The following is a 14,573-nucleotide window of genomic DNA, read 5'->3' on the forward strand; positions in this document are numbered from 1 at the left end:
TGGATTTTTTTCTTCTCATTTTGTCTGTCATAGTTGACGTGTACCTATGATGAAAATTACAGGCCTCTCTCATCTTTTTAAGTGGGAGAACTTGCACAATTGGTGGCTGACTAAATACTTTTTTCCCCCACTGTAATAATGTGATTTTGATGGTTTTAAATGGCCTTAGGTAAGGTTTAATGACAGGCCTTGGGCAGCGCTAAGAGACCAAAACCAGCATCACAAAAGGTGGCCTCCAGTCACTAATGGTCTCAGTCATCTCTCCAGGCATGGCTGGCAGGAGCAGTGTGTGTAAGGAGCAGTGTGTGTAAGAGAGAGAGAGAGAGCGAGCGAGAGAGATAGTGAGAGAATGTGTGTGTACCTATCAGAGGCTTCATGTCCGCCGCCTGGCAGGCTGAAGGTTCCTCATGTTGCTGGGGACCATCCTTGACTGGATTAGCAGTTTCCTCCCACTCATGCTACATACAGCATCTACACACATCACATACAATCAGCCTACCTAAGTGCCAGCGAGAATAACTTTTCAATACAACTCTATTCTCAATTCTTCAGATTGCTTTGATTTTTTATTTAAAAATATCATCCAAGCATTTACAGAGTAGGAAAACAAATCAATCTATGCAACTGTTATAGGGATACTTCTGGATTTTGGCAATGAAACCCTTTATCTACTTCCCCAGAGTCAGATGAACTTGTGGATACCATTTTTATGTCTCTGCGTGCAGTTTGATACCCATACTATACCCATACTAATGCTAGTTAGCAACTTCCTTCAAACTGCACGCAGAGACATGAAAATGATATCCACAAGTTCATCTGACTCTGGGGAAGTAGATAAAGGGCTTCATTGCCAAAATCCAGAAGTATCCCTTTAACAGCCTTTACAGAAAATGAAGAAATATATCCATTTTTACTCAGAATTGTACAAACAAGGAAAGAAAAGAGAGAGTGAGAGGCCAGAGGGGTTGGAGGTTGAAAATGTTCAGCAGACCCTGATAACCTCCCTGGGTATTAGTCCTGGTTGAGTGACAGCAGAGTTAACCAATTAGAGGTTCTGAGAACGGTCCGGCCTGCCCATGTGAAGTACAGTCTGAGTTCTATGTTGTTACTTCTGTGTCCTCATAAGTTCTATGCCAGTGTTTCTCAACCTTATTTGTGACAGGGACCAGCAAACTGTTTACATTATAACTAGCACTTAAGAACTGACTAAATCAAGATCAGTTAACCCTCACAGGGACTGGTTAGCAACAGCCAAGGGACCAGTGCCGGTCCCCATAAAACAATATCCTCATAGGACTGTGAGATCTCTATGCTGTTTCTTCTGTGTCCCTGTGATGTCCTCCGTGTCTCTGTAATGCTCTATGTGGTCTTGATGCCCTCGAAACCACAGAACTTCCAGCGTTTCTCCAGGCTGGCGCCCACCCCTGTCAGCTCCTGTCTGAAGGTACAGGGCAGCCGACCCAGTAGAGCCCCCACCTGTCCGGTGTTTATCTGAAACACACACACACACACACACTTAATGTAAATACACAGATTTTATACATACACTGACACACACCCACAGATACAATCACAATACAAACGTAACACACAGATTTGATAAACACTCCTACAGACTCAAAGAGCCCCACATCTCAGAAGAACTGATCTGAGTGACAAACGCCAACACCAACACAATACTCATCACAAACCACACCTACATACGCAATAGCATCACATTAGCATATAACATAACTTTAAAAAGGTGACATTACACAAACCAATGACAGCAGGAAGCACTATCATTTTATACAGAGAAAAAACACTTGTAAGAACCAGATGGGTAAAACCCTGTCAGAATGTATTAAACACTATCATGAAGATGTCAATGGTGTATCATCATTAACAATGTAGTAGTGAATCATGGACACAGTAGATAAGTAGAGAGTAATGTTGTTAGTGGAGAATCCAGCCAGGACTGTTGACAAAGCTCTGTGGACTTGTTGTGTGGTGTTACAGAGAGGCAGCGTGGGAACAAACACACCCTCAGACCTTAATGGAAAACCCAAACAGAGAGAAAAGGAATGAGTCAGTTTGTTGATGAGTGCAGAGAGGTTTTAATGAGCTGGAGGTGAGAGTGGTCAAACAATATATACAGTGAGGGAAAAAAGTATTTGATCCCCTGCTGATTTTGTACGTTTGCCCACTGACAAAGACATGATCAGTCTATAATTTTAATGGTAGGTTTGAACAGTGAGAGACAGAATAACAACAAAAAAATCCAGAAAAACATATGTCAAAAATGTTATAAATTGATTTGCACTTTAATGAGGGAAATAAGTATTTGACCCCTCTGCAAAACATTACTTAGTACTTGGTGGCAAAACCCTTGTTGGCAATCACAGAGGTCAGACGTTTCTTGTAGTTGGCCACCAGGTTTGCACACATCTCAGGAGGGATTTTGTCCCACTCCTCTTTGCAGATCTTCTCCAAGTCATTAAGGTTTCGAGCCTGACGCTTGGCAACTCGAACCTTCAGCTCCTTCCACAGATTTTCTATGGGATTAAGGTCTGGAGACTGGCTAGGCCACTCCAGGACCTTAATGTGCTTCTTCTTGAGCCACTCCTTTGTTGCCTTGGCCATGTGTTTTGGGTCATTGTCATGCTGGAAAACCCATCCACAACCCATTTTCAATGCCCTGGCAGAGGGAAGGAGGTTCTCACCCAAGATTTGACAGTACATGGCACTGTCCATCGTCCCTTTGATGCGGTGAAGTTGTCCTGTCCCCTTAGCAGAAAAACACCCCCAAAGCATAATGTTTCCATCTCCATGTTTGACGGTGGGGATGGTGTTCTTGGGGTCATAGGCAGCATTCCTCCTCCTCCAAACACGGCGAGTTGAGTTGACGCCAAAGAGCTCCATTTTGGTCTCATCTGACCACAACACTTTCACCCAGTTCTCCTCTGAATCATTCAGATGTTCATTGGCAAGCTTCAGACGGGCCTGTATATGTGCTTTCTTGAGCAGGGGGACCTTGCGGGCGCTGCAGGATTTCAGTCCTTCACGGCGTAGTGTGTTACCAATTGTTTTCTTGGTGACTATGGTCCCAGCTGCCTTGAGATCATTGACAAGATCATCCCGTGTAGTTCTGGGCTGATTCCTCACAGTTCTCATGATCACTGGAACTCCACGAGGTGAGATCTTGCATGGAGCCCCAGGCCGAGGGAGATTGACAGTTATTTTGTGTTTCTTCCATTTGCGAATAATCGCACCAACTGTTGTCACCTTCTCACCAAGCTGCTTGGCGATGGTCTTGTAGCCCATTCCAGCCTTGTGTAGGTCTACAATCTTGTCCCTGAAATCCTTGGAGAGCTCTATGGTCTTGGCCATGGTGGAGTTTGGAATCTGATTGATTGATTGCTTCTGTGGACAGGTGTCTTTTATACAGGTAACAAGCTGAGATTAGGAGCACTCCCTTTAAGAGTGTGCTCCTAATCTCAGCTCGTTACCTGTATAAAATACACCTGGGAGCCAGAAAACTTTCGGACTGAGAGGGGGTCAAATACTTATTTCCCTCATTAAAATGCAAATCAATTTATAACATTTTTGACATGCGTTTTTTTGGATTTTTTTGTTGTTATTCTGTCTCTCACTGTTCAAATAAACCTACCATTAAAATTATAGACTGATCATTTCTTTGTCAGTGGGAAAACAAAATCAGCAGGGGATCAAATACTTTTTTCCCTCACTGTAAGAGGGCCTCCTCCTCATGGAGGTGGCAGTCAGAGGAGTCATGTCTGAGGGCCTCATCATGGAGGTGGCAGTGAGAGTGGCCATATAGTATATCTGAAGGCCTCCTTGCGGAGGTGGCAGTGAGAGTGGCCATATAGTATATCTGAAGGCCTCCTTGCGGAGGTGGCAGTGAGAGTGGCCATATAGTATATCTGAAGGCCTCCTTGCGGAGGTGAGAGGGGCCATATAGTATATCTGAAGGCCTCCTTGCGGAGGTGGCAGTGAGAGTGGCCATATAGTATATCTGAAGGCCTCCTTGCGGAGGTGGCAGTGAGAGTGGCCATATAGTATATCTGAAGGCCTCCTTGCGGAGGTGGCAGTGAGAGTGGCCATATAGTATATCTGAAGGCCTCCTTGCAGAGGTGGCAGTGAGAGTGGCCATATAGTATATCTGAAGGCCTCCTTGCGGAGGTGAGAGGGGCCATATAGTATATCTGAAGGCCTCCTTGCGGAGGTGAGAGGGGCCATATAGTATATCTGAAGGCCTCCTTGCGGAGGTGGCAGTGAGAGTGGCCATATAGTATATCTGAAGGCCTCCTTGCGGAGGTGAGAGGGGCCATATAGTATATCTGAAGGCCTCCTTGCGGAGGTGGCAGTGAGAGTGGCCATATAGTATATCTGAAGGCCTCCTTGCGGAGGTGGCAGTGAGAGTGGCCATATAGTATATCTGAAGGCCTACTTGCGGAGGTGGCAGTGAGAGTGGCCATATAGTATATCTGAAGGCCTCCTTGCGGAGGTGAGAGGGGCCATATAGTATATCTGAAGGCCTCCTTGCGGAGGTGGCAGTGAGAGTGGCCATATAGTATATCTGAAGGCCTCCTTGCGGAGGTGGCAGTGAGAGTGGCCATATAGTATATCTGAAGGCCTCCTTGCAGAGGTGGCAGTGAGAGTGGCCATATAGTATATCTGAAGGTCTCCTTGCAGAGGTGGCAGTGAGAGTGGCCATATAGTATATCTGAAGGCCTCCTTGCGGAGGTGGCAGTGAGAGTGGCCATATAGTATATCTGAAGGTCTCCTTGCAGAGGTGGCAGTGAGAGTGGCCATATAGTATATCTGAAGGCCTCCTTGCGGAGGTGGCAGTGAGAGTGGCCATATAGTATATCTGAAGGCCTCCTTGCAGAGGTGGCAGTGAGAGTGGCCATATAGTATATCTGAAGGCCTCCTTGCGGAGGTGGCAGTGAGAGTGGCCATATAGTATATCTGAAGGCCTCCTTGCGGAGGTGGCAGTGAGAGTGGCCATATAGTATATCTGAAGGCCTCCTTGCGGAGGTGGCAGTGAGAGTGGCCATATAGTATATCTGAAGGCCTCCTTGCGGAGGTGGCAGTGAGAGTGGCCATATAGTATATCTGAAGGCCTCCTTGCGGAGGTGGCAGTGAGAGTGGCCATATAGTATATCTGAAGGCCTCCTTGCGGAGGTGGCAGTGAGAGTGGCCATATAGTATATCTGAAGGCCTCCTTGCGGAGGTGGCAGTGAGAGTGGCCATATAGTATATCTGAAGGCCTCCTTGCGGAGGTGGCAGTGAGAGTGGCCATATAGTATATCTGAAGGCCTCCTTGCGGAGGTGGCAGTGAGAGTGGCCATATAGTATATCTGAAGGCCTCCTTGCGGAGGTGGCAGTGAGAGTGGCCATATAGTATATCTGAAGGCCTCCTTGCGGAGGTGGCAGTGAGAGTGGCCATATAGTATATCTGAAGGCCTCCTTGCGGAGGTGGCAGTGAGAGTGGCCATATAGTATATCTGAAGGCCTCCTTGCGGAGGTGGCAGTGAGAGTGGCCATATAGTATATCTGAAGGCCTCCTTGCGGAAGTCGGCAGTGAGAGTGGCCATATAGTATATCTGAAGGCCTCCTTGCGGAGGTGGCAGTGAGAGTGGCCATATAGTATATCTGAAGGCCTCCTTGCGGAGGTGGCAGTGAGAGTGGCCATATAGTATATCTGAAGGCCTCCTTGCGGAGGTGGCAGTGAGAGTGGCCATATAGTATATCTGAAGGCCTCCTTGCGGAGGTGGCAGTGAGAGTGGCCATATAGTATATCTGAAGGCCTCCTTGCAGAGGTGGCAGTGAGAGTGGCCATATAGTATATCTGAAGGCCTCCTTGCGGAGGTGGCAGTGAGCGTGGCCATATAGTATATCTGAAGGCCTCCTTGCGGAGGTGGCAGTGAGCGTGGCCATATAGTATATCTGAAGGCCTCCTTGCGGAGGTGGCAGTGAGAGTGGCCATATAGTATATCTGAAGGCCTCCTTGCGGAGGTGGCAGTGAGCGTAGTGGTCATATGTGGATGAGAGAAAAGAACAGAATCAATCTGACAGTCGAGAGCAGAGGAGAGCTGAGAACCCAGAAAGGCCCCTGAGGAGACGGGTGTTATAGCGAAGTGTCAGAATAAATTAAACCGCTCTGCTCCGTCAGGGAGAGACAGGAAGGAACCAGATGTAACAGGTCTCAGTGTCCAGGGATATCACACTCAGACACTTCCTCAAGAGCACTGGGAGATACAGAGATATCCTTATTCATGTCTATAGTACTGTAGCTATGGGAGATACAGAGAGATATCCTATATTCATGTCTATAGTACTGTAGCTATGGGAGATACAGAGAGATATCCTATATTCATGTCTATAGTACTGTAGCTATGGGAGATACAGAGATATCCTTATGCATGTCTATAGTATTGTAGCTATGGGAGATACAGAGAGATATCCTATATTCATGTCTATAGTACTATAGCTATGGGAGATACAGAGAGATATCCTATATTCATGTCTATAGTACTATAGCTATGGGAGATACAGAGAGATATCCTATATTCATGTCTATAGTAATGTTGCTATGGGAGATACAGAGAGATATCCTATATTCATATCTATAGTACTGTAGCTATGGGAGATACAGAGAGATATCCTATATTCATATCTATAGTACTGTAGCACTGGGAGATACAGAGAGATATCCTATATTCATGTCAATAGTACTGTAGCTATGGGAGATACAGAGAGATATCCTATATTCATGTCAATAGTACTGTAGCACTGGGAGATACAGAGAGATATCCTATATTCATGTCTATAGTACTGTAGCTATGGGAGATACAGAGAGATATCCTATATTCATGTCTATAGTACTGTAGCTATGGGAGATACAGAGAGATATCCTATATTCATGTCTATAGTAATGTTGCTATGGGAGATACAGAGAGATATCCTATATTCATGTCTATAGTACTGTAGCTATGGGAGATACAGAGAGATATCCTATATTCATGTCTATAGTACTGTAGCTATGGGAGATACAGAGAGATATCCTATATTCATGTCAATAGTACTGTAGCTATGGGAGATACAGAGAGATATCCTATATTCATGTCAATAGTACTGTAGCTATGGGAGATACAGAGAGATATCCTATATTCATGTCTATAGTACTGTAGCTATGGGAGATACAGAGAGATATCCTATATTCATGTCTATAGTACTGTAGCTATGGGAGATACAGAGAGATATCCTATATTCATGTCTATAGTAATGTTGCTATGGGAGATACAGAGAGATATCCTATATTCATGTCTATAGTACTGTAGCTATGGGAGATACAGAGAGATATCCTATATTCATGTCTATAGTACTGTAGCTATGGGAGATACAGAGAGATATCCTATATTCATGTCTATAGTACTGTAGCTATGGGAGATACAGAGAGATATCCTTATTCATGTATATAGTACTGTAGCTATGGGAGATACAGAGAGATATCCTTTATTCATGTCTATGGTAGCTACACCGAGTGGAGGGAGTGGGGCTTGTCTTTTCATTAACCCCAACTCTAACCTGAGCCTCAGCATCATGAGGGCCCTGCCTGCACCAGTGGGATCAAATTAGATGTGAAGGACCTGGCTGCATGAGGAAACCCTTGCTGCACGATGGGGCTCTGCTGTCACAAGGGGATGATTCAAATTGCATTAGGGGGAAGCTGCCTGCACCAGCATCAGCTGCGCAAAAAAAGGGTTGCGACGGTGTTGCGAATGAGGAAGTGTTGAACCCTCGTTTCCGAAGCTCCTTTACTCCGTTTGTTTTGTTGTATTGTGTGCTTTGTAGCCGTGTCTCAAGATTAACCAGGACCAGATCCACTAATTTCTTCCTTTGGACAACACATCTCAGTTGGTCTCCGCTGTTCTCTGTGACCTCTCAGCTGGAGATCTGTTGATGGATTGGATTGACTGACTGCCTGACTACAACTTTTTCCAACTGGAATTTCATTTGTTTTAGCGTGATTTACACCGTGTTAGGTTATATGTTCAGTTGTTGGTGAAGACTACTGGGAGTTCTGATATTGTTGTGGGGTAAAAGAGTTAGAGATTTTAATTGTATGATTGAGACTTGGGTTAAGCTACACTTTATGAACTCCCGAGTGGCGCAGCGGTCTAAGGCACTGCATCTCAGTGCTTGAGGCGTCACTACAGACCCCCTGATTCGATTCCAGGCTGTATCACAACCGGCCGTGATTGGGAGTCCCATAGGGCGGCGCACAATTGGCCCAGTATCGTCCGGGTTTGGCCGGTGTAGGCCGTCATTGTAAATAAGAATTTGTTCTTAACTGACTTGCCTAGTTAAATAAAGGTACAATTTAAAAATTAAAAAAAAACGGACAAACATTGCGTGACTAAGGTCACTTGAACTCATTTACTGAGCTGGACCCTTTTTAGGCCCGAGGTACAGGACTTGAGGAACCAGAGATCATTGTGTTGTGACGTTATGTGTGTGATCATTTATTTTGGTAATACAACCAACGCAAAATAACATTTTGAAGTTATTTCCAATCTTTTAAAGTGTATTTCTATACTGACTTTTACATGAGTCTTTTGTATTGGTGTAGACTTGACAGACCAGACCGGATTAATTCCCTCACAAACAAAAAGGAGAAATCAATATTTTCTCTGGTAGGCACGACCTACCTGGCAACCCTAACAAATAATAACCTCAAGTCAAAGCTGTTACAGTGTGCCAGCAGTACCTTGGAGTCCAGCTGCTGTAGATAAGAGCAGATGTACTCGATGCTGGCTCCAAACGGGTGGACATGGAGGAACGTAGAGATGATCCCTGAGGAAGGACAAACAGGGACATCAATACAGCTGTCAATCAAACTGGCATACCATATTAACATGTAGTTTAATACTCTATAACTACAACCCTACAATCATATGTACAAACACCTAAATTCCGTCTGACTGTTGATTTACCCATCTGATCAAAATGAAAGCCAACGAGAACCTCACATTCAACAGACCACTAGTCAACTCATGTTGTCTGACTGATTAAATGTGTCTGGACTTCAAGTGTGTCCGTCTTCCCCAAAGCACTCCCAGCTCTGTGGAAGACTCTTGTGTTTGAACCGTCCAGATTAAGAGAAGTGTTTAATGAGGACTTTGACGCTTCTTTCTACATTAAAGCTTCTCTGATCAGAGCACCATGGGGCTTCACATGCATGTGCTTTCTACATTAAAGCTTCTCTGATCAGAGCACCATGGGGCTTCACATGCATGTGCTTTCTACATGAAAGCTTCTCTGATCAGAGCACCATGGGGCTTCACATGCATGTGCTTTCTACATTAAAGCTTCTCTGATCAGAGCACCATGGGGCTTCACATGCATGTGCTTTCTACATTAAAGCTTCTCTGATCAGAGCACCATGGGGCTTCACATGCATGTGCTTTCTACATGAAAGCTTCTCTGATCAGAGCACCATGGGGCTTCACATGCATGTGCTTTCTACATGAAAGCTTCTCTGATCAGAGCACCATGGGGCTTCACATGCATGTGCTTTCTACATGAAAGCTTCTCTGATCAGAGCACCATGGGGCTTCACATGCATGTGCTTTCTACATGAAAGCTTCTCTGATCAGAGCACCATGGGGCTTCACATGCATGTGCGCACACACCACCAGCATGAATTCCAACAATACCATCTGCTATCAACTCATTGATCAGATCATCCACTACTTATAATCCTGAACCCTTGTGTAATAACATCTTATAGTCCACTGAGGAGCCAGCTCAGAAAACACACACACACACACACACACACACTGATAAACCAGATGAGACACTGGAGGAAAAAGCAAAGTCCAATTTATATCCCCATATGCATCAGAGTCGCGTCTTCCTCAGGCATTTTACTGCTTGTTTCTAGCATTAAGCATCGTTATAGATTGGTTTATACATATTGTGACCCCTAGGTTGGAATCCCTGCTCTAGAGGGGGATAAAGCAGTTGAAGACACGTGGCCCCGTGTAGCTCAGTTGGTAGAGCATGGCGCTTGCAACGCCAGGGTTGTGGGTTCGTTTCCCACATGGGGGCCAGTATGAAAATGTATGCACTCACTAAACTGTAAGTCGCTCTGGATAAGAGTGTCTGCTAAATTACTAAAATGTAAATGTAGGATGCAGACCTTACTTTCTTAATGAGTTCACTTTGTAGCCAATGTCCCTTTTTCCCTGTGGTGCTCCCTTCAATTCATCTTCAGACATAACGTCATGTAAAGTGATTTTGACAGAGAGAACGACCCAGAATCCTCAGCAGCCGTCTATGCTGAGCAGTCAGAGTGGGCCGGCATGGAGGGAGGGAGCGGAGCGCCCCATTGGCTACATAACTACCTCTGAGCCAATCCTATGATCATTCTGGCATGACACCACCGTGGGACAGGACACGTAACTCCCACTAACAGACAGTAGTGTGTATCCTGCCATCTGGCATAGGCCTAAATGTAACTCCACAATTCCTTTCCCTTGTAACTCCACAAGACATCACTTTCATAAAATCTATTTGATCCAGGACCAACCATTCCCTGTGTAAAGTACCCTCCACTGAAATGGAGAATGTGCCAGAAGGCTGTGGTGATTAGAAACAGTAGAGGTGCTGAAGGCCTCAGTCAACCAGCCAATTAAAACGTGTGAACCAGCCCAGAGAACTGGTAATAAACTGGGGAGGAAAACCAGACTTTCCACAAATAACCTGCTTGATGATTGAGGATGATGAAAGTTTCTCTAAAAATAACCTGTTTAATTAGCAAAAAATGTACCAACAAGCAGAGCCTCTCTGCCAGAGTGGACAGCGCTAGGGGAAGGTTCTCCTCTGTAGGTACGAATGTTGTTGTAAGGTTGTAGTAATGTTACAGTAATGTCTGAACGTAACAACAAGCAGGGCTTCTCCCTCAGAGTTGACAAGACTTGGGGGAATCTTCTCCTGTATACTAATGTTAGGGTAACATAACGTTATACTAATGTTATAGGCCTAGTAACGTTATAGTCATGTTAGGTGAATGTACCGACTAGCTGGGCCTCTCTCTCTCTCAGAGTGGACTGGACTGGATCTTCTCCTCTATAGTTAGGTTAATATAACATTAAAATAATGTTGGAAGTTAGGTTATAGTAATTTTAAGTGAACGTACCAACTAGCAAGGCCTCTCTCTCAGAGTAAACAGGACTGGAGGGAATCTTCTCTGGGGGCAGACTCTCCTTCTCCTGACTGCAGGAAACCACTTCTAACGCTGTCGCCTCCTACAGGACAAGAGGAGAAAACACTTAGACTGGTAGATGACGCCCGCCTGCCCACACACACAAGCAATCAGTGCATAGCAGCCCCGATAACGCACCACTTTGATATCAGACAGATGGAAGAAGAGAGGGGAGACAAAGGCAGGAGATATTTCAGAGTGGAGACCACAGCAATAGTTCTACCAGAGAAGAGCGAGAGAGAGTGTTAGCGATGCTAATGATGAAGCTGTTGTTTGCTGTGGGCTTCTGACAGGCTGGAGGAGGGAGGGTCAGGTATGTGTGTTTGTGTCTGTGTGACTGAGGTGTGTGGTGTGAGAGAGTGTGTGTGGGCACTGCTTGATTTCCTAATCCAGTTGTGTCGGGTTGATTTATCCTGCGACAAATAAAGTCATCCTGCACTGGATTGGTCTGTAATGATCTGTCATGTCACTGGAAGAGGAGAGAAAGTGAGGAACAGAGAAACAGAGACAGGGAATAGAGGGGGAGAGAGAGGGATGGAGAGGGTCATATCTCTTTTCCACTTACATTGACTTGATCAGCACTCTCCTCGCTCCCTCTGTCATCTCGCGGTGATGTCTCCAGCTAGAGTCAATCATAAAAATGAGAAAAGCCGTCACTGTCTAATATTCACATTCTTATTTAAACACACGTGTGTGGGGCGGCAAGTAGCCTAGCGGTTAAGAGCATTGGGCCAGTAACCGGAAGGTTGCTGGTTCGAATCTCCGAGCCGACTAGGTGATCTGTCATGTATCTGGGAGATGAGAGAAAGTGAGGAACAGAGAAAGGAAGATGGGGAACAGAGGGGGAGAGAGAGGGATGGAGAGGGTCAAATCTATTTTCCACTTACATTGACTTGATCAGCACTCTCCTCGCTCCCTCTGTCATCTCGCGGTGATGTCTCCAACTAGAGTCAATTATAAAAATTAGAAAAGCCGTCACTGACAAACATGTCACACTCATGCAAACATACAGACACACTTTCTCCTCAGGTAAGACCACTATAAAAAACTGTAAGGGAGAGGTCAACATCACATATACAATCCCTGAATAGTCTGAGGGGGTATGTTGTATTGTGCAAAAAGATATAGAATCAGATCAGATTAGATAGAGCAGAGACATACAGTACATATTAATCTGTGTTCTTTCCATGAGTAAGAACCAAACATAATTGGATGTCAAAATGTCTTCTGTTCACGACTGGTATTCACACAGTGAGTGGTGTCTATCTCCGTTTTCTATTAAAATGGTTAAGACAGCCTGATTCAGTGGTCCTAGATGACGCCTGATTCAGTGGTCCTAGATGAAGCCTGATTCAGTGGTCCTAGATTGTAAGTCGCTCTGGATAAGAGCGTCTGCTAAATGACGTAAATGTCAATGTAATGAAGCCCGATTCAGTGGTTCTAGATGAAGGGACACAGAGAATAGAGTGTATTCTTCTGGTGATGAGATTGTCTGTTAATAGAACGACCTGCTCTAGAACAGTGGTTCCCAACCAGGGGTCCTAGGGGTACTTGGCCTATCCACAGGGGGTACTTGAGAAGACTCATGAGACCATAGGCTTACTGGTAAAATGCACATGAGGGGGTACTCCAGGGGTACTCCGGGCAGAGCAAAATTCAGTTGGTGGTACAGTAACCGAAAAAGCTAGAATACATAATGCTTGGTGACAACTTGGACAGTGAATTGGGCTCTGGGGTTAACAAGTTGGCAACACACACTATCATTCCACAATGGCCACAAATCTAGAGAGTAACGCCTTCCTCAAATAGACTTCTATCTTCTGTTAATGAGTCTCCAGTGAGCCATCTCTGTGTGTATACATGCTTTAATTACCATATTACCCATGGATCATTGGAAGGGGTTAATGTATGCATGTATGCATGCTTTAATTACCATATTACCCATGAATCACTGGAAGGGGTTCATCTCTGTGTGTAAACATGCTTTAATTACCATATTACCCATGGATCACTGGAAGGGGATCATCTCTATATATTTCCCATGGATCACCTAGTGGCATTCTAATCTATGGCATCACCATTAAACCAGATATTGACAACTCTGTCACTTTCTATGATTTTAATTAATATATATTACCCAGCCACCAGGTCTAGAATGACTAATTCACCAAAGTCAATGAAACAACTAGCCAAGCGCCGACGGGAGGCAGAGAAGAGAACATTTGTCTAGATCGGAAAACATACAATCAAATATGGAGCACGCACCATTTGACTCTCATATCAGTATTCTCTTTATCTGATTAAATAGCTGATTGAACAGGAAGCTCATGCTCTTGTCAACCCTCCCTCTGGAATCCTGCTCAGCCAACGTTATCCCATGAGCAACACAAGCATTAACACTGGCTTTATTACAGCCAGGGCCTAACATTAACACACACGGGTAGATTGTGGCATTGGTGGATAAGATGTATATTTCACCAGCCAAGTTGGTGGGTGGTCAGGGCTCCACAGTGCAAGCATTTCACTCGCATTTGTGAATAAAAATAGTCAAGTATTATCACATTTATAGTAATATAAATGCTGCAGTAGCGGTTTTGATTAATAGCTGCTAAATGAATTGCAAAAAAATATTTTTTAATCTACCTGCCACAGTGGCTGGTGGACCAAAAAGTTAATTTTATGTCCCTGATTACAGCTCTATAGGGGACAATATAGATTTTAGCTGCTAAAGATATACAACTAATGTAAAGTGCACCTTCAAGCGCGTAGGCTATCTATATACAGGTAACTGCCAAAATAAAGGAAACACCAACATAAAGTGTCTTAATAGGGCATTGTCCCACCACGGGCCGCCAGAACAGCTTCAATGCGCCTTAGTTTACATTTACATTTAAGTCATTTAGCAGACGCTCTTATCCAGATTCTACAAGTGTCTGGAACTCTATTGGAGGGATGTGACACCAATCTTCCACGAGAAATTCCATCATTTGGGGTTTTGTTGATGGTGGTGGAAAACACCATCTCAGGGGCTCCTCCAGAATCTCCCATAAGTGTTCAATTGGGTTGAGATCAGGTGACACACACACACTTTTTTTTATACATGTTCCTAAGCATGATGGGATGTTAATTGCTTAATTAACTCAGAAAACCACACCTGTGTGGAAGCACCTGCTTTCAATATACTTCGTATCCCTCATTTACTCAAGTGTTTCCTTTATTTTGGCAGTTCTCTTTATATGGCTAGTATGAAGATGTTTTAGCCTGTGCAGTGGCACAGCGCCATAAACAGTATTGTGAT

General features: G+C 44.6%; 1 protein-coding gene across 4 annotated transcripts in view; it reads right to left on the reverse strand.

Moving 5' to 3' along the window:
* Nucleotides 1–537: 537 nt before the first annotated feature.
* Nucleotides 538–14,573, reverse strand: part of enox2 (ecto-NOX disulfide-thiol exchanger 2) — a 286,837-nt gene continuing 272,801 nt past the window's right edge. For 2 of the 4 annotated variants that reach the window (XM_084150596.1, XM_084150597.1), the window contains 5 exons: nucleotides 12,163–12,219; nucleotides 11,841–11,897; nucleotides 11,210–11,318; nucleotides 8,777–8,862; nucleotides 538–1,491 (listed from right to left, as the gene is read on the reverse strand). In XM_084150596.1, coding sequence (XP_084006722.1) covers nucleotides 1,360–1,491; nucleotides 8,777–8,862; nucleotides 11,210–11,318; nucleotides 11,841–11,897; nucleotides 12,163–12,219 — 441 coding nt within the window. In that variant the 3' untranslated portion in view covers nucleotides 538–1,359. The remainder of the gene's footprint in view (nucleotides 1,492–8,776; nucleotides 8,863–11,209; nucleotides 11,319–11,840; nucleotides 11,898–12,162; nucleotides 12,220–14,573) is intronic. The other 2 variants (XR_014610462.1, XM_084150598.1) reach the window with 2 other exon arrangements.

The sequence above is a fragment of the Coregonus lavaretus genome (assembly GCF_964263955.1).
Source record: "Coregonus lavaretus genome assembly, chromosome: 32".
Classification (NCBI taxonomy): Eukaryota; Metazoa; Chordata; class Actinopteri; order Salmoniformes; family Salmonidae; genus Coregonus; species Coregonus lavaretus.